The sequence below is a fragment of the Acomys minous genome (genome assembly GCF_964271855.1).
Source record: "Acomys minous genome assembly, chromosome: 15".
Classification (NCBI taxonomy): Eukaryota; Metazoa; Chordata; class Mammalia; order Rodentia; family Muridae; genus Acomys; species Acomys minous.
The window spans coordinates 99,755,320-99,776,983 of NC_140497.1; the positions used below are offsets into that span (position 1 = coordinate 99,755,320).

At 54.3% G+C, this 21,664-nt stretch overlaps 1 protein-coding gene and 1 long non-coding RNA gene across 2 annotated transcripts; both read right to left on the reverse strand.

The window, feature by feature from the left end:
* Positions 1-35: 35 nt before the first annotated feature.
* CTDSP2 (CTD small phosphatase 2) lies at positions 36-21,127 on the reverse strand. The gene is made up of 8 exons (XM_084759222.1): positions 20,507-21,127; positions 8,100-8,245; positions 7,150-7,188; positions 6,689-6,790; positions 5,844-5,900; positions 3,982-4,074; positions 3,712-3,897; positions 36-3,570 (listed from the first exon to the last, which is right to left on the reverse strand). Exons 1-8 carry the CDS (start codon positions 20,568-20,570, stop codon positions 3,445-3,447), a joined length of 813 nt encoding a protein of 270 aa, XP_084615348.1. The 5' UTR covers positions 20,571-21,127; the 3' UTR covers positions 36-3,444.
* Positions 10,171-20,241, reverse strand: LOC311585335. The gene is made up of 2 exons (XR_014775192.1): positions 19,310-20,241; positions 10,171-19,064 (listed from the first exon to the last, which is right to left on the reverse strand). It is a non-coding gene; the product is annotated as an uncharacterized lncRNA (long non-coding RNA).
* Positions 21,128-21,664: the final 537 nt, after the last annotated feature.

Here is a 21,664-nt window from a genome sequence, read left to right on the forward strand (position 1 = left end):
GGCGCCAGGGAAGGACGGCAACTCCCACTCCTGGAGAGGTTTTTAAACCAGCCTTTATTAGCTATTTGTAATACAAATATTCCAAAAATATAAACAGACTCTTAACAGCATCCTACAGTTCAAGTTTCTGAATACAACAAATGTATCAAATTCTTAAGCAAGGTGGCCAAGGCCCCATCAGCCCCGTCACAGTGGGAAGCAGACCCCACCCCCATGGCATCTCAAAGGGGAAATGGGCAAATCTGGGTAATTACAGGCAAAGAACATCACCAGCCTACGGTGCGGTTGTCCCAGGAGCTGACCCCACACTAAGAGAGAGAGACCTCTTCTCCCCTGCATGTGCATTTACTAATGATGTTTTCTAGGAAGGATGTAGCTCAGCTGGTACGCTTGCTTATCATGCAAGAAGCTCCGGGTCGTCCCCAGCACCTCAGAAACCAGGATGGTGGCCACACCTGTAATCCCAGCACTCAAGAGGTGGAGGAAGGAGATCAGAAGTTCAAGATCATCCTTGGCTACACAGTGAGTTCAGGCCCCTGCCTGGGATTCATAAAACCCTGTCCAAAAAAAAAAAAAAAAAAAAAAAAAAGAAAGAAAGAAAAAGAAAAAAAGAAAAGGGAGCTGAAGATCAGCCTGTGGCCCACAGGGAGCCGGGCTCACCGTTCTCACACACTTAGCCAGGCATACACTGGATGCAGATACACAGCGTGACAGGGCTGTACTGCCAAGAGGCCTCTGGAACAGGGCAGGGCACGGCTGCCTGGAAGCTCCCATGCTTTCAGTACAAAGCTTTTCTGAGCCACTGTTAACAGAGGGGCTACACATTTACACAAAAAAATCTTTGGGAGGCAGGAGAGAAACAGGTCCCTGGCTAAATGAAGGCAAATTCACTCAACTCTCATTAGGGACCCATGGGCCTGCAGTGTCCCCTCTACAATGTGCAGAGTGGAAACCCTTACCTGGCCCTTTATCAAACTGGTCCTGTGTCCAAAGCTCCCCCTATAAGAGGGACACGAACATCAGGCTTTTGATTTAGAAGCCCAATCAGAGAGACACACTGTGTCCCTGAAGAGGCACCTTAAAGAGCTGAACCTGGCAGTGGGCAGATTCCTGGCATGGCTGTGTGGGTGCTGACACCTGGCATGTGGTCTATTGACTCCTGAAGACTAGTCTGCCCTGGGGAAGGCTGGTGGCAAGCCAGATGACAGGCTAGAGGTGAACAGGCTCTCCCAATCTTGCCCTGCTCTCAGTGTCAGCCTGTGTCCTCTCAGCAGCGCCTCCCAAGCACCACTTGCCCCAAGACACAGAAGTAGCAAGGGGACAGGTCAGCAAGGAACAACCTCTGGCTGGCTCTGGCTCACTAGGACAGGTCCTGTTTTAAGTTTGGAAAGAGGGGACCTGGGATGGCATCTCCGTATCCGAGTGGAGGTGGCAGTCAGGCCTGGAGAGCAGGGCCTCCCACAAAGCTACACTGGGCTTTGCTCAGACTCCAGTCTTGCACGTGCCTAACGGCAAGTGGAGGAGCACAGACTCTTCCTCCACAAGGTAAAGCACAGAGACCCAAAGGGCCAGCAAGGGACCTTAAAGTCCAGTCAACTCAGACTCTTATTGCTTAGCAAGGACTAGCCCGCAAGGGCAGCCTTGCGAGAGGATGGTAGAGACCAGGACCTGAAGCCACAGCCAAGCTTCCATGTTCCTGGCTAGCACCTGGAGCCCCACCCCTCCCCCAATCACCTTGGCAGGACCCCACAAGCACCAGCAAATGATGCTGGGGGAAATGGCAAGAGCTTGGGGACTCTGTTCCATTCTGTCACCAAAGAGAAATGGCCACAGCCCTGGCCTAGGAGAAGAACTGTACAGCCAGCTTCCACTCAGAACACTGATCCCACTACTAGGCTTTCTTGAAACTGGTTAGGTCCTGAGGCAGGACCTAGAACGTATCGCATGACACCTGAGTGGGTGGTGACCACACCTGAAACAACTCACAGAGGCGGACACCTGCCTCTGGGTACACAGAGCCAGGACTGGAACCCCACCCACCTCATCCAGAGGGAGGAGAACCTACCCAGCCCTGGGGCAGGCCTCAGCTAAGGCAGTGATGCTGGAAGGGGTGGGGTGGGGGAAGCTCTTCTCAGGGGCCCCATGTGCTCCCAGTGGTGGCAGCACCCCCCTTATTTTCTACCCTGGGGAAATTGCATTCTGTGACTCATTTTAAAACATTCAAGATTTGAGAACTCAGAGCCGAAGGAGCACAGGCGTTGTGAGGCCCTCACCTAGTTCTATTACCAGAGACAGGAGGCGTCTGCCCATGTGGCAAATAAGTAACAGCAAGACCTACAACTCCTCAGTCCTGGAAAAGGAGTTCTCCCAAGGCCTGTAGAGGAAGAGAAACAGCCAGGACAGGACCCTAGGGAAACAGGAACAGGCCTGCCGGGTGGCAGGAAGGCCAGGTAGGACAGCCTAGCAGCTGGCCCCAGCCTTTGGAGCCACTGGCCTTGCATCAGCTAGCACAGAACCCCCTAAGAGCACACTTCAGGCTCTGTAAGCCAGGAGACACACATTCCACTTTGGATATGTGTTTTCCCTGCACCTCAGCACCTCCCACACGCATCTCAGGCCTAGCACTGCAGCTCAGCCGGATACAAAACACTCCATGTTTAGAAAGAGAATTTTAAAAGAGTTAAACGAACAGAAATAAGCTGTCTGTCCTCTTCCAGGGCAGGGAGAAGAGCTCCTTCCCCATAGGAGTAAGACTATCATGGCTCCAGAGTGAGAAGGCTGGCCTGCTGCTGGAGCCTGGGGAAGCACAGGAAGACCACGGCAGGCACTCGGCCAGAGCCAGGCGCAGCCTATAGGCCACAGGGACCTGGTGGCTTTGAGTAATGGTTCTGCAAACATGCTCTCATCTTCCCAGATGTCTGCAGCTGCTGGCTAGGGTTTTGTTTTAGAGAGGTGTGTACCTGGGCATCCAAAAGCTGCCTCTGGCCTCTCCTTATCCTTGGCACAGGTCTTAGGACGCTAAGGCCATGGTTTGGCAAGGGAGCCTTTCGTCGCTGTGAAGCTCAGTAGCTCACAGGATAGCAGGAAGAGGGACCAATGACCCGGGGTGAGGCTTCATCTTTTAGCTTCACCCACTACTGGAACACTGGGCACCCTGGGCCATAGTTCACCGGGCAGGCACACACACACACACGCACGCGCGCGCACACATGCACCCAGACACCTGGGAACCAAACACAGGGTGCAGACAGCTCTGGACATCAGTCTGATTTGCCTGCTCTGCACCTAACCTGCCCTAAAGCTCTTGTCAGCCACTTCCTGGCTACTTCTAGACCCTTTGGCAAGGTGCTCCAGCATCTGCTCAGTTTGGTCAGTCAGGCTGATCAGAAAGGCACAGTTAGCAAAGTCCCCTACTGGGATGGCTGTTTCTTGGTAGCAGGAAGGCTAAGGGGCCCGCAGCTGCCCAAGGCTGGTGTAGACATCATCTGCTCCACTCAGCTCTTCAAAGATTGGAATCAGGTTCAGCAACTCTGTATCCGCCATGTCATCAAACCAGGACTGCACAGGCACCTGGGGCAGGAAAGGTAACGTTAATCTGACTTCTTTCCCTGAAGCTGCTGGGCACAGTGGGGTGGCACTCCTGCTGCTGGGCACAGTGGGGTGGCACTCCTCTGGTGAAGCCCATAGTCCCAGTCCCCAAGGAGCACTCACTGCATTCTCTGGGTGGAAGATGTAGGATGCAGGTGAGTTGTCCAGGATGAGAGTTTTCCTCAGGTCCCTTCCCAGGCGGCTGAGGTCCTTCACGTAGCAGCCCTGGTGGAACACACAAGACTCCCGGAACAGGCGGGCCCGGAACACCCCACACCGGTCCAGAAGGTCTGTCACAGGGTCAGCATACTGGAAGATGAGAAGAGACCTTAGCTTGGAGGTGGTGCTGGGTCCCCTGTGGTTGCCCCATCATCCCCTCCTGCCACCAGGTACCTTGGCCAAGCTGGCAGTGAAGAGAACACATTCAAAGAGCTCCCCCATCCGTCTCAGAAACTCATCCACGTGAGGCCTCTTGAGCACATAGACCTGGAGAGGCAGAGCGGACTGTTGGAGGTCCTCACGAGGCACTGCCCCTTCTCACTGACAGGAAGAAGCTATCAGGCCCAGATGCCCATGCCAAGACCCATCAAGGACAGCTCCACATGGTCAGCAGGCTTCTGCTGGCCCAACAGGCTTAACCCTAACTGCCAGGAAGGAGCACACAGTGTCCCAGGAGCCATCTTCATTCCGTGGGTGGACCATTAGCTGCCTCCAGAAACAAGTAATCAAGAATAGGCCTCACAGATGGAGACAGCCTATCCTGGATTACTTGAATCCAGCCACAGCCTCCATAGCAGCTTCCTGTACCGGACTCCAGCAGGACAGCCTGTGTAGGTCCCCACCTGGCAAGGGGTCCCCTCCGGGATCTCCACACCACCACCGTTGCGGGCCATGCTGTGCATGTTCCTAAACGCTTCTTCAGCTACGCGCCATCACCCAGAGAGTAGCTGCTGCTTCAGCCTCCACAGGGCCCCTTCCGTCATTTCCTTAAAGCTCCTGTTGTCAGCACCACACCCTAGCACAGGGTGTGCCAGCCTCAGTTCCCTCCTAGCCCTAATTAGCCACCAACCCAGCAGACCCCTCCCAGTCTAGCAGCTGAAACCCTCCATGCAGCCAGCCGAAGCTGCTCTACCAGCCTGAGCCCCTGCACCTTACCAGTGAGCCCACCCTCAACAGTTACTCTCCTCCACTGTTTTCTTAGAGCCCCTCAGCAGGCAGCCCTCCTCTACTCTACTCCCATCACTACCTAATGCATGCCTTTCTTTATCAGGCAGGAGTTCCCTGCACATGGCTGCCTGCGTGAAGGCATGGCCCATGGACTTTGCACATTTCTATTTCCTCATTAGACAGCAAGGGATGATGAACCTAGCAGAGAGCCACAGCTTTGTGGCACTGGTACAGAAAGCCGAGCCTGTGAGGGAGATGAGACTATGACGACAAACCCATGAAGGCCTCATGCTGCACTTTCCTTATGAGTAACTACCCGAGCAGTCCATGAAAACAGGCACCATGCCTGCTCTAGCACTGCACCTGGTCCCTGACTCTCAGGCCTTCTGGGCAAGAGCTCTCTGATCATGTGGTCTCTCACCAATGCCACACGGTCCCTAATTAGCCCCAGACAGCAAGGTGTGTATGGCTAGAGCGCAGGCTGGAAAAATGCAATCCTCTAGCTCTTCACTGGGCACGGGGAGGCCTCCAGGCCGAACACCACTACTTAAGGAACACAGAAAACACAGTGAAAACCCTGTTTGGCAGGGATGGTGATTAAGAAATGATGGCTATCATCTTTTTAAGGAGCTGGAGAGACGACTCAGTAGTTAAGAGCACTGGCTGCTCTTCCAGACGACCAGAGTTCAGCTCCCAGCACCCATAGGGCAGCCCACAACTGTCTCTAACTCCAGTTCCAGGGGACCCAACACACACAGACACACAAGCAGGCAAAACACCAATACATATTTTTTAAAAAGTCAAAATAATGACTATTATTTAAAAATGCAAACAGGTTAAGAACAGTGCTGCATGCCTTTAATCCCAGCACCCAGGTGGATCTCTGTGAGTGTGACACAGGACTAAATAAAGAGACCCTAACTCAAAGAAAAATGCAACAGTTCCCAAACAGTCTGACTGCACAGAGAGAAATGGCGTGCATGCTAGAGGGAGTGATGGCAGAGTTAGGAGACTCAAACCCTAACAGAGACAGTGTCACAAAGGCCATTCCCTGTTCGAGGCTGGGCCTAGGCTGGCAGACAGCTCACCTGGTGCGTGGTCCCCTCAATCTCCACAGGCACTATGAAGTCAGCATTGCTGATTGGCTGGAAGGCAAAGGCTGATGGTCAGCGCACAGGGAGCTCCCACTATCCCGAGACAGCCCACCACGCAGGCACAGCACCGTCTCTCCAGTTTTCCCTTCCCCTTTGTTGCCCTTATCTATCCAACCTGCCAAATTGTACCAGAGAAAGGTTTCAGAATTCTTTTGAGATGGGGTCTTGCTATACAGTCCAGGTGGCCTCTATTCCACGTTCCCACTAGTGGCAGACTTACAGGTGTGCACACTATACACACAGCTTCTGCAAGGCAAGCTCTTACGGTGCAGCTTGGGCTATTCTGGAACTTGTGACTTCCCTGCCTCAGTTTCCCAAGTGCTGGGATTGTGGAAGTGCCTCCACACCCAATTTAAATGTTTTGTTTTTTTGAGACAGACTTTCTCTGTATAGCACTGGCTGTCCTGGACTCACTTTATAGACTAGGCTGGTCTCGAACTCACATCTACCTTTGTCTCCTTGAGTGCTGGGGTCCCCGCTCCTGGCTCAAGGCTTTCTTTAGTTAGTAAATATACTGGTCAGAAAAGCAAATGTGCTAAAGGCAACTTTACTACTTTTTCCATGTTAAGTGGAAACTGACACAGCCTTTACGTAATTATTTGTGATGTGTGTTTGTACACGCACGTGTTAACATTCTTTAGTATGGCCTCTCCGATACCTGTGACTCCAGGGTGGTCTGGGACCCCCTCTATCGTTTCTACTTCATCTGTAGACCACCTTGTAGCACCTGTTGCGCAGTTCACAGAAGGCCCTGAAGGGCGGGCCACGTGGTGACTTACCTTAAAGGAACTGTGCACAAGGGTTTCATCCAGGTCAATGACCACACAGATCCTTCCTTGATCTTGCTCTGTCACCTCTGGGAGCAGGCAGGTCCCAGGGATCTAAAATCAGAGCCAGGCTGAGATGTGCCCACCAAGAAGCAAGCCCAATCGTTCCCCTCAGCAGAACGCTAGGAAGAGCCAGGCTGTGTGGAGACAGAATCATCAGCCCAGGAAGGCCCTGCTTAAAGGCAGAGAACAGAGGCAGCATGGTCTCAGGAGATGTTAAGGCAGCAGCAGGATTATTTGGTGTCAGTAGAGGCTGGTGTGGAACACTTAGCAGAGAAGGGCGGCCCCACAGCTTTACAGGGGGCCCTTGGCAAATACTTAGCACAAAGGGTCAGGAAGTGAGCAGGACAGTAAAGTTATCAGTCTGCCTGCCAAGCTGGCCAAGCTCTGCAGGGCCAGCCAGATTGACATACCTGATAAAACTGGTACTGGAGACATTGGAGCAGATCCGACTGTGGGAAAGGAAGGAGGTGGTAAGGGCCGATTCCTCAACTGCACCTGCACTAACCAAAGCCCCATCCCGCTGTTCCAAAACCCAGCCACCTAGAAGGTCCCCACAAAAGCAGCCTTCCTTGGGAGCTGGGCTCTCCATGAAGTGAGCACAGGACCCCAGGCACTCAGATCTGAACCCCGCCCCCAGGGCCTCCTGCTCTGGGGGCACATGCCATGATGCCCCACACTGAGCACACCACAAGACACTACCAGGGGCGTCCCAGAACCTGAACGTGAAGGGAGACGGGACACACACAGGTCACAAGGAGGCAACGTTAAAATGTTTCAAGAAGTACTAAATGTTCCCATTGTAAATATTGGGGGAAATTAATATTGTAGAACTTAGGAAAACCTAAGATTGTCATTTGAGCATAGGCTATCATTTTATCATGGTAATACATATTTTACATTCTGCCTTTAGCAGTGCAGATAAGTATTTCTTTTTTCCTTTTTGGTTTTTCATGACAGGTGTTTCTGTGTAGCTCTGGCTGTCCTGGACTCCTTTGTAGACTAGGCTGGCCTCGAACTCACAGAGACCCAACTGCCTCTGCCTCCCAAGTGCTGGGATTAAAGGCTGCGCCACCACACCTAACTGTAAGGCAGTTTTGAGTGTGAGACAATAGTAAACCTAGACTTCAGAGGCAGAGACTTGAGTTCTAATCCCACCATTATCAATGACTATAACATGGGGTACACTTTCTGTACCTGCACGGTACCTTTCAGGGGTGCCAGAATCTAGTGTTTGGACAGCCTACCCCACAGGTGAGAAGTATTAGAAAGGGCAGAGTACTCAGGGAAGAGAGCTAAGGGCCACCTGGGCCAGGGACCCTCATGACAGCAGGCCAGGCCAGAATGCCCACCCCACGGTTACCTTAGCAATGGTGTTGGTCTCCTCCCTGTATGTGAGCTCAGTGGAAGAGCTTGAGTGGCTACCATGCTGGGTGTGAAAACAGCAGAAAAGGGCCTTGAAGATGTTCCGGCCACGAGGCTTCTTGGGCGAGGACTTGGAGACTAGGCCTAGAAATGGCAGACAAAGGCATTAGCTACAGGGACACCAGTGTCTATCAGCAGCTACCACATGCCCATACGTCCTGAAGTCCAGGCCTCCCTGGGAGACCTGAGCTGCACAGATCACTCCTCATACTATGGAGTCTCAAGGTAGGCTGGGTATTCTATGGTGCAGTAGGGTGCAATGCCTCCTAAAGGAACGTGTGAGGCCCTAAGCTCCCCACAGTGGTTCTAGGAGTCGGCTCAGTGTCGGCTTCCTGACCCCCTGCAACAGCAATGGAACTCCATCCAAGTTGCCTAAAATCTCAGAAGTTACCAAGCGCAAAAACCTGAGTTCCATCCCACATAGTGGAAAGAAGCAATCCCTGCGCGTGCGTGCGCGCGTGCGCACACACACACCCTAAACTAAAGAGAAGGGAATAAATCCTCCCAAACCTCAGCTCCAGGGAAGAAGGAACACTGTCTCTCTCTCATGATCTAGCTATTCTTAATACTTCCTTGCCCGCCTGCCAACCCTCCTCTGCAGCCCCCACCCCTGCCCACCCTCCTCCTCTGCAGCCCCCACCCCAGGGAGCTGGTTGGGAAAGAGATGGATTAAGAGCCTAGGCCAGCACACAATGCAGTCTTCAGTCCTAGGATGAAGATGGCTTCATCATCTGGGCTTTGGAAATAAAAGTCATTTTAACAGGAAGCTCAGCAAGGCAGTCCCAGAAGCAATGGGCTTCAGATCACTGTGGCCAGGAGGTGGAGCTGCACAACCAGTTATGGAACGGTACCCAACAGCTCTCTGCTGGGGTCTGAGTGAGACAAGCTGGTCTCAAGCTCTAAAGCACTGTGCAGGCAAGTGAGTGCCAGAAGAGCCTCCATGAGGGAAAACAGAGTGACCGGGGCTCCCTATGTTCTTCCTGAGGGATGGAGCCAACAGTGGTGTGGGCCCCATAGGCAACTCTTGCTCCCTCTGCTGTGAGAGGTCCCTGATTGCAGTAGGTAATGGCATAGCCACACCCACTGACTGGGCTGCCTGAGACCCCAGGGAAAAGAGAAAAACCAAACAGTTGCCCAGGTCAAAGGTGGAGAAAGGGCCATTCTACAGCGGTCATCAAAGTACTGATCAGTAGTACAAAGGGTGGAGGGCCTCTCACCTGGACAGCTAGGCCCTCCCTAGTGGGTGATGTAAACTAGACTTTTCTCCCCTCCTGGGTTATGCCTGGGGTTACCCTTAATTTTGGTATGGCCACAGGGGACCTCTCCGACACTAACTTCCAGGAAGTTCCCTTAAAATCTGGGCATCACTTATACACACACACACACACACACACACACACACACACACACACGTATATGTGTAATATTTATTTATTAGACCGGATGTGGTGGTGCACGTCTTTAATCCCAGCATTTGGAAAACAGAGGCAGGCAGATCGCTGTGAGTTTGTGGCCAGCCTGGTCTACAAAGAGAGTCTAGGACAGCCAAGGCTACACAGAGAAACCCTGTCTCGGGAACAAAAACCAAAACAAACAGAGGAAGGGGCCGCCCCTCCCTACCTCCTGTTGGCCCACACCAGGGAGAGATGCAGACACAAAGCTTCACGACCAAAGCCGAACCTTTTCCTTTGGTTTATGGTTTCTTCATGCACAAACCACAACTGAGACTTAACCCGGGCAGAGTCTTTCTTAAAAGGCTACACAACCCAGGCCTTTCCTCAAGAGGCCACATCAGGAGTGTGCTCGACATTGTAGTGACAGGCACGCAAAGCTGAGTGATCCCAAGAGGCAGCTGGCTGGGGCCACGAAAAGGCCTTGCCTGTGCCAACCGCAGGACTCCCAGGCACAAGGGGCCTCCAGGCCTCTGCATCTCAGGAGATCGCAAACACACTGACCTTGAGGGCAAGCTTCTGAAGCAAATACCCAACACCCACAACTTTTTAAAAAAGATTTATTATGTACACAGTACTTTGTCTGCTGTATACCAGAAGAGGGCATCAGATCTCTCTTGTTGTGAGCCACCATGTGGTTGCTGGGAATTGAACTCAGGACCTTTGGGAGAACAAGCAGTGCTCTTAACCTCTGAGCCATCTCTCCAGCCCCACACCCACAACTTTAAGGCTAGCCCACCTCCCCTCCCCATCCCTCTCCCAGGCCCCAACTTGACAGCTTTCCTCACTTTTAAAAACACTCCTGAGGGTCATCAGGGCAGGATTCAGCTTCCCTCAAGATGGCTGCCTCCCCACAAGGCCAGCAACGGTCTCACCTATATTCTACAGCCTTTGGCCTCTGTATGGCAGGTGCTTAACAATTTCACCAACTCACTGGCCAAGTAACTGCAGGGCCTCTTGGGTCTGCCGCTCCTACAGAACCTCCATGAGAGGGAAGGTGGTACTAAGGGGGCGGAGTGACTAAAGGCTTTCTGGGCCGCAGCCATGTTTAAGAGAGTGCAAGAGCTAGAACACCGCCATTGCCACCTCACTAAGCCCTGAGCAGGAACTCATCTGTAGGTCCTGCCCCCAATCTGCAGGAGGACACTGAAGCAGACCGGCTCATCAGCTGCTGGGGTCATGCGGTGGCACAGCAGCTATGACAGCAGAGTGAGAACCTGAACCCCAAGCCCAGGCCCCCTGGCATTCCCCAACAGTCTCTCAACAGTTCAGACGCTGGGGCGCTTGTCCACGCAGCATGTGAGGGTTGGGCACACACATTAGTCCCCTCTCCACTCCAAGATGAGCTGGTGAGATCAGTTTGGAGCCCCACCCCTCACTCCCTTGCATTCTTGGGCAGGTCAGAGAGGTACAGGCGGTGACAATGACACGAAGCTGAGACTCAATTCTACTCCCTCCCAAAACCTTGTGTCAAAAGCCTTCCCATGGCTCCTCTATCTAGTCAGTGCTCTGCACCGCATCCCCAGCTAGAGGGCACCACAGCACCCAGGGCACAGGGGATTTTACTGTTCTGTCTGTCCCTGACAAGATGTCCCCACAGAGAGCTGCCCTGCCTCCTCCTCCCTGTCCCCAAGCCAGCCTCCACACTCCTGTCTGCTGAGATGCACCTGCTCTCCTTGCCCCAAACCTCTGACCGTCCAAATAGGGCAGCAAAGGCACAATGGGAGAGCCAGCTCTGAGTAGAAGGAAGGGAAGGGGACTAAGAGTAAAAGGCAGCACCCTTCCGCCAGCCCTCCGACTCAAGGCTGCTAGACTTCCTTCTGAGGCGGACTATGGACAGAGGCAGCCAGGGAAGTATTCCTCCACTTGGGGCTGTCTGGGCTGTAGTCTAGGCTCTGCCAGCTACTGATTCAACCATGCAGCCTTAGTTTCTTCATCCATAAATTGGGATGATAGCAAGACCTTACTCAGGATAAACAGAATGTGTGAGTAAGGTCCTGGACACCTAAAACTACACTAACTGCAACAGCCTCATTTGTAGGCCTCAATGTAGGTCACTAATGGACATAAGTCTCATTCCAGGAGACCAGCAACAGGGAGTTCAAGTTCAAGGTCAGACGAGGGCTAAGTGCCTGGAAGAAATCTCACACCTGCTCCCCAGTCCACCCAAGAGTCCATACCCACTCTCAGCTCCCCTAAATGACAAGCACGGCCTCTCCCCCGTGCACCCCACAGCCTCAGCAAACACCAGCAGGAACCTCCACTTCTAAGAACCATGGGCTGCACACACAAATGAAGCCTGGCCTGAGCAGATGACATTATTTTTAACCTTCTGAAGGTCAGGTCCAGATGTAACGGTTGCCAACAACACAGCTTTGTATCCCACTAGAGGAACTCCTCTCAGGAAATCCATGCAGCCCGATGGACCGGAAGAAGACAGCTCCTTGGACTAAGGGATTTTAACAAGACCATTCACAATCAAGGATGCGTTCTTGGTTACTTCCCCCAACATCCGTATCCCAGCTCCCATCCCCCCACAGCCAAGGGCAGGGCTGGCTCCCACTGTAAAATGGCCCCTCTGAGAGACCTCCCTCCCCTTTGCTATCGGAGGAAGGAGAGTATTTGGAGCATTTCCGGCCCTTCTTGGCCAGCTGCCTGGGCCCTGCAGCCAAGACACATCTGACTGGGGCTCCCTGTGGAGAGGGCTCCCTGTGGAGAGGAGTGCTCCCAGGTTGTCATCAAGAGGCATCTGTGCCTTGGCTAAGGGCAGGCACTAAGTGCCAGGGATGGGATAGAAGGGCTCCTTGGCCCAGCAGGCGAGTGGGCAAGACCACTAGAGGGTAGGAGATGCACAGGCAGCGCGAACGGTGGAAGGTGGGTCTCGCTATCCAGTGCCCAGCCACTGATGTGCTCTCCTCTGCTATCCAAGGCGGCAGGGCAGAAGTACATCTGTGTGAATCTGACTGCGTGCGCTGTTTTTTGTTCAAAAACCAGTTTGCATCACAGGATTTGGCTCCCACCCGCACGGCCTGCGCTGGGCTCCGCAGTCCCCTTCCTTGGGCAGGACTCCTCTTTTGTGTGCGTGCAGTTGAGGCAGCCAACTCCATGTGGCTCAAGCCAGCTTCAAACTTCCTGCCTCAGTCTCAGGATGGGCCAGTCTTACGCTACCATACCTCATAGCCTGCCTCAGTCCTCTCAGGGTCTTGAAGCTCAATTTTAGGGGCTTTCCTTAAAAAAGACATTGATTTTGGAAACAAGGATTCCCAGGCAGCCTGATTTCAGAAGGGTCTCTAGTTGGAGTATTAGCATAAAATATAGGCAGCCTCAATATTTAAAAATAATAGGGCCAGGCATGGTGGTGTATGCCTTTAATCCCAGCACACTGGAGGCAGAGGCAGGTGGATCTCTGTGAGTTCGAGGCCAGCCTGGTCTACAAAGAGAGTCCAGGACAGCCAAGGCTACACAGAGAAGCCCTGTCTCGAAAACCAAAAATAAATAAAATTAAATTAAAAAACAAACAAACAAACAAACAATAATTTGGGGCTGGAGAGATGCTCAGCAATTAAGAGCACTGGCTGCTCTTCCAGAGGTCCTGAGTTCAAGTCCCAGCAAACACATGGTGGCTCACAACCATCTATAATGAGATCTGGTGCCTTCTTCTGTCATGCAGACTCTATATTGCAAATAGAGTGCGCATATACATAAATAAGTATTAAAAATAATATAAATTTAAAGGTGCGCTGGAGATGGGGTCTCCAGGAACAGCAAGGAAAAACCTGAGAAGCCATTTGAAAAACTTCCCACCGCCGTCCCCCCCCCCCCCCCCCCCCCGAAACAGGGCTTCTCTATATTATCATGGCTGTCCTGGACTCACTTTGTAGGCAAGCTAGCCTCGAACTCACAGCAATCTGCCTGCCTCTGCCTCCCCAGTGCTGGGATTAAAGGTGTGCGCCACTATGCCTGGCCATTTGAAAAACTTTTAAGAGCTGGATCCTACCTTGCTGCACACAGTACCAGCGAGAGCAGGGGCAAAATTGTCAGGTACTGAACACCAGGCACATCAGCTCCCTCTCCCTCCTCCTGAGGTGCTGAGCAGACTCATGGGGGGGGGGGGGGGCGCACTAACAGAAACCCTGCAAGGAGGACACAGGCACCATCTGGATGGCCATTTAATGCTGGTCGGGATCTCTGCCCTGACTTCTGGACCACCTGAGCTTCACAGAGAACCAAAAAGAATCCAGGTCAAGGAGGCACCGGGAGGAGCCAGAGGATAAAGCTACTCACTTGCTCTGGGGACAGGGTTGTGAAGCACAGGTGTATGACTTTGGGTTGGGTTTCCATCAGCAAAAAATTAAAATAAGTAATTCTGGCTTTGGTGCAAGTACCAACTGTGGCAGGAGCCTCAGTTTTTCTACCTGTAAAATGGACAAAAAATGACTATCTCATGGGGTGAGAACTTAAAGGCTTTAGTGTGCCCTGGCCTGATGAGAGCTCCGTCAGCTGCTAAGCATTAGGAACAGGCACTTTCCCACTCAGTCTCAATCTCAGAATGGTCACACTACGAACATCACTGAGATTTCTTATTTCAAGACAGCACATAGAACCAGTGGGTCATGACAGGCCTGGGAAATGGCCTTTTCTGGGACTGCACAAAACCAGCCTGTGTCTGCCTCTGAGGCTGGCCAGTCTGCTCCTTCCTCAGCTTCTGGCCTTTGTAGTCCTGCCCTGCCCACTTCCAGGACTCCTGCTCTCCTTCCCACTCGCCCCTACTAGACCTGGCCAACAAGAACACTCTTGTGCCCTGAGCAGCTTCCCAGCAGCTCTGGTTAGTGCACAGGCCAATGGGGAAGGCCTTCCTGTGGGTTACTCGAGGTGGCTTCAGAGCACAGCGGGAGAGTGCAGGGCCTGGCAGGGGTGGCCATCATAGCCCAGGTCAAGCACAATGCTTCAGCAGGCTCCTCCTCCATCTGGCAAGTGGGAATAATTTCTCTCACATGCGGTTGCTGAGACAACTCTCACCACAGCACACTACCCATGGTGAATGTGCTGTAAATACTGGCTGTGACTGTTACTGAGCACGCAAGGACAATTACTTTATCCATTCACTCAGAAAACTCTAGGCTCCCCTAGAAGAAGAACCACAGGCTCTCGTAACTGAAGTCAATCTTGACCCTGAGGACAATCTTCTGCTCAGGGCGGAATAGGCAGTTGGCGCCTTCTGCCTGGCTCCTCTCCCAGGACACCTGTCAGAATCACAGGAGCATTTGGAACACTCACGCCTAGTCTACCTGCAGAGCACTGAGTCAGCGAGCCCTAGGTGTGAGGGGGGGGTTATTTTTACTGAGTGTCACAGGAGATTCTGCTGTGTGTCCTTGGCCGAAAGCCACACAAATTCTAACCAACCCCTTCCAGGACTAGAAGGTGATTCTGCCAAAGCCCACAAGTCCCTCTTCCTCAGATCTGAGGGGTTCCGACCCTCAGGCCTGGGAGCGGTTGGTTTGCCTCTCCAAGGCCATTTCCTAAACAAGACCAAATTTGAGCTTGCTGTCTGTCTCTCAACTCCGTTACTTTGAAGGAGGGGCCTTCCTGCCTCTGTGTGAGCAGAGGTGTAATGCTTTGTCCCTTTCCCACAGATCTCTGTCACACAGCCTTTTTCTCACTGGAGTTGGAGCCATGTTTGCTCCCTAGGAACAGTGCAAGGAGGAAGAGCAAATTCAATAGGGTGGGAGAGTTTGTCAAGAGCCTAAGAGGCTGGACAAGGTGGCCCTCCTGTGGTCCCAGCACTGAGCAGGAGGCTGGAGCTGGATAAAGCTCAGAGTCTCAGAACTACACGACCAAGGATGAAGGGTAAGGGGGGGGGGGGGGGAAGAGTGTTTTTGTGTTCATTAAGAACCACTGGAGGGGTTGGGGATTTAGCTCAGAGGTAGAAAGCACCAGCAAGCGCAAGGCCCTGGGTTTGGTCCTCAGCTGGGGGGGGGGGGGGAGGGCGGCGAACCACTGGAAAGAAAATATGCAGTCCACTCAGATCAGGTTCAAGGCTAGGGAAGAAAAGCTAGCCAATAAAAAGAGAGCACACAGTCCCGCCCAGAGGGAGGCTGCGGGGTTCACAGGAGCCACGCTGCAGGGAAAGGTCTTGGTGAAGCTTGCTCTGACTGGAAGGGCAGCCATGTACTCTCCCGAGCTCATTCTACTCTCGTGCTAAGCCCTCCATTCCAAACAAGTCCACCTTTCCCCCTTTGATCCCTACTGGTTTCTTCCTAAGATCTGCATGTAACATGTTCATCTCATGCCAGATGGGTACGAACTTTCAGTTCTGAACACGTGGAGAGCCGTATTGCAGCCACAATCCTTCCCTTCCTCTCAGACAGACATGTCAGCTTGAGACATGATGAAAAGCAGCTCAGCACTCTCCATGGGCTCTGTCCCACACCAAAAAACCATCAAGGAGGAGTTAAGAACACTGACTTTCTGCCACGTGTGGTGTGGTGGTACACACCTGTAATCCCAGAGATCTGCAGAGGCAGGAGGATCTCTGTGACTTCCAGGCCAGCCTGGTCTACAAAATGAGCCCAGGACAGCCAAGGCTACACAGGAAAACCATGTCTCGAAAACAAACAAAAGACCAAAACCTATCTATTTCTCTACAAAACCCCCCTCCTCCTTCTTATGAAGAGTTCCTAGCTGCATGGTGGTGGCACACTTCTTTAAACCCAGCAGAGACAGGCTGATTGCTCTGAGTTCAAGGCCAGCCTGGTCTACAAAGTGAGCCCAGGACAGCCAAGGCTACACAGAGAGACCCTGTGTCTCAGCAAATGCACACAAGCCCCTGACCTAACCCACCCAACTGGGCACTGCTTATACAGTGGGCCCTGGGGTAGGGGGAGAGGTGGGCAGAGGGGCAGTCAGGCTGCATGCAGGAGTGACACTGACCTCCACCCTCCTCAGGTCTACACTGCAGACAGACGGCACTACTCCCATGTCACAGCGGAAGTGCTCAGAACCACAGGTAACAGCAGGGGCTAGAGAGTCCGAAGCAACCAGTTTTGCTCCTGCCAACAACGGACCCTCTAACTTCCCTACGTAATTGTTGGTCCCACTTCTTTACCAATCCAAAAATCAAACACTCAAGATGGAAATAAGACAGTGCCCCAAACTTCCTCAAAACTAGCAGGAAGAAAGCTGAGGGAAACCTACATCAGACTACATATGTTAGTGCGTGAACGCTCACGCACAACCCCCACGTTTATATGTTGTCTCTTTCCCATACTGAAAACAGTTCTCCACAGAGAGGCAAGGAACATCAAATCCTGTTGTTAGGAATGTGTCTTTCTCTAGCATTCCCCCTTCATAAAATTCACTAAAGGAAGCCAGGTGCTGTGGTGGACGCCTATGAGTTCGAGGCCAGCCTGGTCTACAAAGTGAGTCCAGGACAGCCAAGGCAACACAGAGAAACCCTGTCTTGAAAAACAGAAACTACAACAACAACAAAAATCACTAAAGGGCTAAGTGGGTACCTTGTTTAACTTTCCCACCTTGAGCAGCTGGGAGGAAGGACATGGCCTACCCAAGCCTCTGCCATCCCCAAGGACTTTTCACCTCACGCTTAAGTCCTGCTTCATTTACTGGCTCCAAGTCAGCTCCCAGGCTTCAGGCTCTGCGCACTGTGGTGAGCAGCCCTACTCCTAGGCTCTTAAGAGTGAGGCAGACACTGGCTTACATGGCCTCCTCGCTGGCCCACTCAACCTAATTCCAGGATGGGGGATAAACCCAAAGACTGAGGTGAGGGAGCAAGACAGAGGCTGTCAGCGCACACCTATGCAGGCTGCCTGAGGCGGGCCCTACACACAGAGGAGCCCCTTTCAAAGCTTTCCCTGTTAAAGGCTTAGCTGCAGCTACAAGGAAAGCTGTTTGTTTGGACTCCCAAGGAAAAAACAGCAGAACTTCTCCCTTCTGTGGAAAGCAAGAAGAAAAACTTGTCACATAGGGGCTGGAGAGATGGCTCAGAGATTTAGAGCACTGGCTGCTCTTCTACAGGACCTGGGTTCAATTCTCAGCACCCACATGGAGACTCAGGACCATCTAACTACAGTCCCAGGGGATCAGATGCCCTCTTCTGACCTCTGCGGGCACCAGAGACCCACGTGGTACACAGACACACCCATGGAATAACAAAATCATTCTACGCTTTAGGGGTAGCAGTCTTTGAGAAGAACCCTGAGTAAAATTAGCCATCAGACCCCGCCCAGTTCCAGACGTGAGGCGAGCAATCTGAAGCTTAGTCATTCTTTTAGAAGAAAGTAGGCACAGGCTCTCTCCCATAACAGAAACTTCGGAACTGCCACCCCCCACCCCCAGTCTCCACAGACTGAGCTGCAGGAGGCCCCGCCCCCATCTATTGAGCATCCTTTGCTTTCTTTCCGTCATCTACGCCCAAAGCAGGGCACCACCTCCCAGTACCAGGGTGATGCCCTCACACCAGGCTGTGTAAATTCCCTTCTTGCCAATGTCATACTTTTACTTCTGACATTATACACAACCAGCTCCTTGCTGTACCAGGCAGCCATGTCCCCCGTCTGCTTGGAAAGATGATCCAACTTTAGTGCTTTATCGTCAGTGACTTCAGCGACTTTGTTCTAAATTACTTTTGAATCATCAACATACTAGGCAACCATGAAGCTCAGAGAATGGAACGATGAAAAAAATAAAGTCAGAATAAATCTGCATTGGTAAACAACTTCACCAAGCAACCCCTGAACCGAGAGGCAACGTGCTTCTTCTCAGAAACCAGCTGTTTCACACTCCTCTTCACTGTCCCAAAGGTGGACAAGGGTTGAGGAGGGGGGGTGGTGAGGGAAGGGCAACACCGGCCCCTCCACGTGTGTTAAGTTCCTTAGCTGGCTTGGCTGCTGGGAGCCCAAGCAGCTCACGCCTTCCCTTGGAATGCAATCAAATTACAACGGGAGGGGGAAGAGAGAGACCGAGAAGCTGCTGGCTTGGGACTTCGGATTCCTCCAGGGGTAAGTTTGAAGGACAAACCGCATACAAAAAAGAAAACAAAAATTTAACTCCAAGAAAATGCACCCAACACCAGCAACTTGACACTGTCAGGAAGCCAGCTGCCTGCTGTCCGCAGCCTGTCACTCATCCTACTGATAAACTTCAGCAGCCTCGGCACAGTCCAGGCTCCTCTTCGCCCCCAGGAGACCCCGCGTGCGATCACGGCTGTTCCGACTTATCACTACCCCCTTCTCTTACGTCCCTGCCCATCCACATTTCTTCACCTCTACCTGAAGCTTCGGTCCTTTTCCTGGGATGAGGCTGTCAAGGGAGTAAATCATCGACACAGGCAGCCTCCCTTTGCAGTGCTCAGCACAGCTGAGAGGCCAGGAGAGGCGGCAAAGCTGCTGCTTGGATCACACAGCTGGGTCAGTGATGCAGTAAGAACAGGGCCCCTGGCAAGGAGGAGGGGCAGGCAGGGTTTCATCTCCCCTCGGCACAGGCTCTTCAGAGGGCCAAGAAAAGCGCGCTGCTCCCTTCCCCCATCCCACTAAGGAATTCCAGAGAGCCTGGGACATCACCCCAGCTGCTTTGCCCCTAGGCTAGGCAAGTTGGGCAGACTCCTTGGGAAGTGAACCCCCCCAAAAGTGACCTGCTGTTTAATATTAATTAATACGGGGGTGGGGGACTGAGGACCTACATGCAGGCCCCTCAGCTGGCTGCCTTCCAGGCTCTGGGCCTCAGTCTACTCAATTGTGGTGGCACGGGCCTTTTACGCCCCGTTTGAGTTGAAAGGGCTGCAACGATTGGTCCCAAGAGCGTGTGCACTCCATTCAGCCTCGGAGCCAAGTGGCCACAGTCCTGGGGAGTTCTCTTGGGGAAAAAAGGGGGGAGGGGAGCGGGACAATTGCGGAAATTTCTACCAGCTATTTTGGACACAATGCTCAAGGCCAAATGAACATAGGGGAGAAGGAAGAGTTTCAGGGGACCCCACTGTGATCAAACCGAGCGATTCCATCTTCCCGGCCCCATCCTCCTCTCCGCCCCCGCGGGAGGCCGAGGCCTTCGCTCCAGTCCCCAAGAACACCCCCAGAGAGAGCCCTCGACGTCCCTGTCTTCTCCAATACGACTCCCCAATTAGGCGAGGGGGAGGGTCGCGAGCCTCTGCCCACAGACAACTCGCACTTTTTCGCTGCGCCGATTCCGAAACACGCCGGGTCTGATGCCATCCCGCGAATTATGTAACCAGGGACACCGCTCCCGGGCTAAACAAACGCGGCTGTGTGTGCAGCAGCGGCCCCGGGGGAGCGCACCGGGCAGGGAGGGGCTCCGGGCCGGACTTGTTTGCTCCGCGGAACCGCCAGAGTCCCGCGCCTAGCCGTGGCCGCGGCCCTGGCCCTCCCCCTCCCCCCACCGCCGCCCCCGCCTCGGGCTGGTGAACTTCGTCCCGAATCCACGCGCGCGCCGCCACGGCCGAGCGCCCGGGCGTCCCCGGGATCGCGGTCCTGCGTGAGAACTCCGGTCCCGGCGGCGTTCCAGCCCGAGACCCCTCGTCCCCCTCCTCCCCGAGGCCCCCGGGGCAGGCGCGCAGCTGTGGCAGCGAGGGGGTTGGGGGGGGTGGGGAAGTGACCACTCCATCTCCGCGGCTGGGGTGGGGGAGGCGCGGGTGACCTGGCGCGACGCGCGCCCCCGGGGGGGAGGGGTGGCCCGACGGGTGACAGCTGCGCGGATGACACCCTCCCGCTGGGCGCTGGCAGCCCGGGGCCTCGCTCAGCCCCCGCTGGGGTCGGAGTGCCAACGGGTGCGCCGGGACCGACCGGCCCTAGGGTCTCGCCGGATTCTCCCGCCCCCTCCCCGCCTGGGGGCGACGCAAAGTTTTGGGAAGTTGAGCCCCTACCTTGCTTGGTGAGCACCAGGGCGTCTTCCCTCCGCGCCTGGGTGATGATGGAGCCGTGTTCCATCTAACAATCCCGCGGGCCCGGGCTGGCTGGGCGGGAGGACGGACACGCGCGCGCGGGCGGGCGGGCGCGCGGGCGGGCTGGGCTGGGGGGCCTGGGCGGGGGCCCGTCGGGCTCCGGCTCCAGAGACTCCGACTCCCACAGCTGTTCACATCCCCGCCTCGTGTTTCCTCCCCGGGCTGGGAAGGGAGGCGGCCTGCACAGAGGGCGGGCGGCCCAGGCAACGGCTTTCCCGGTGCCCCCAGCCCCGATCCCCCGGTGGCAGCTCCGGGCTCCTCAGTTTGGGTCCAACATGGAGAATCCGGAGCGAAAACAAGAGGAGGAAATGGGACACGGGGCGGTTTCCAGGCTCCCCCCTCCCCTCCGTACTCCAGATAAACAACCCGCGGCTGCAGCGCCCACCCCCGCGCTCCTCCCAGCTCTCGAGCCGGCCTCTCCGCCGCCTGCCGGCGTGCCCCGCTCCGGGCCGGCGTCCTAGGACCGGGGACCCTCCACCGGCGAGCGGCAGGGGGTGCGGACCCCGCGAAGCTTCGCTGTTTTCTTACGGAAAAAGCGAAGCCCCGAGGGGGGTGGGGTGGCGGGCGGGCGGGCGGGCAGGCTGGCGGGGGAGACTTGAAACCGCTCCGGCGCTCCGATTGGCCGGCTCGCAGAAAGGGGGCGTGGCCCCTCCTTACTATGCGGTGCAAGGACCCAACAACATTCCAGTCGCGGCGGCCACGCCCCCGGCCACGCCCCGCTCGCTGGGCCGCGGCCTCCCAGCGCTCTCGGCCACACCCCCTTCCCAACTACTTAAAAGGCGGCTCCAACGCTCCACTTTGCCTGCTCGCTGGTGGGGTGTTTGCGTTTCCCTTCTTTCCCTGGAGACGGCTCAATGGTTCCGCCCTACGAAAGCTGGGAAAATGGAGAAGCTGAACCCCGGTTCGAGTCAGTTACGGTATTTCCTACTTAGAACCCAGCGTCTTACGTAAGAATATGGCTAATGACTCTGGAAAGGAGCGTGTAGGGCGCCGAATCAGGACTCCGGAGTGTGAGAAACGCAACTGACCTCGAGCCTGGGTGACCTCCACACTAAAATGACCCCTTATGTGCAAGGCCGG

Coding starts and splice junctions, on each gene's coding strand:
- CTDSP2 (XM_084759222.1), bottom strand. CDS start 20,570: ATGGAACACGGCTCCATCATCACCCAGGCGCGGAGGGAAGACGCCCTG. Junction 8,246..20,506: donor CCTGGTGCTCACCAAGCAAG/GTAGGGGCTCAA, acceptor TGCCATTTCTAG/GCCTAGTCTCCAAGTCCTCG. Junction 7,189..8,099: donor AGACCAACACCATTGCTAAG/GTAACCGTGGGG, acceptor CCTTTCCCACAG/TCGGATCTGCTCCAATGTCT.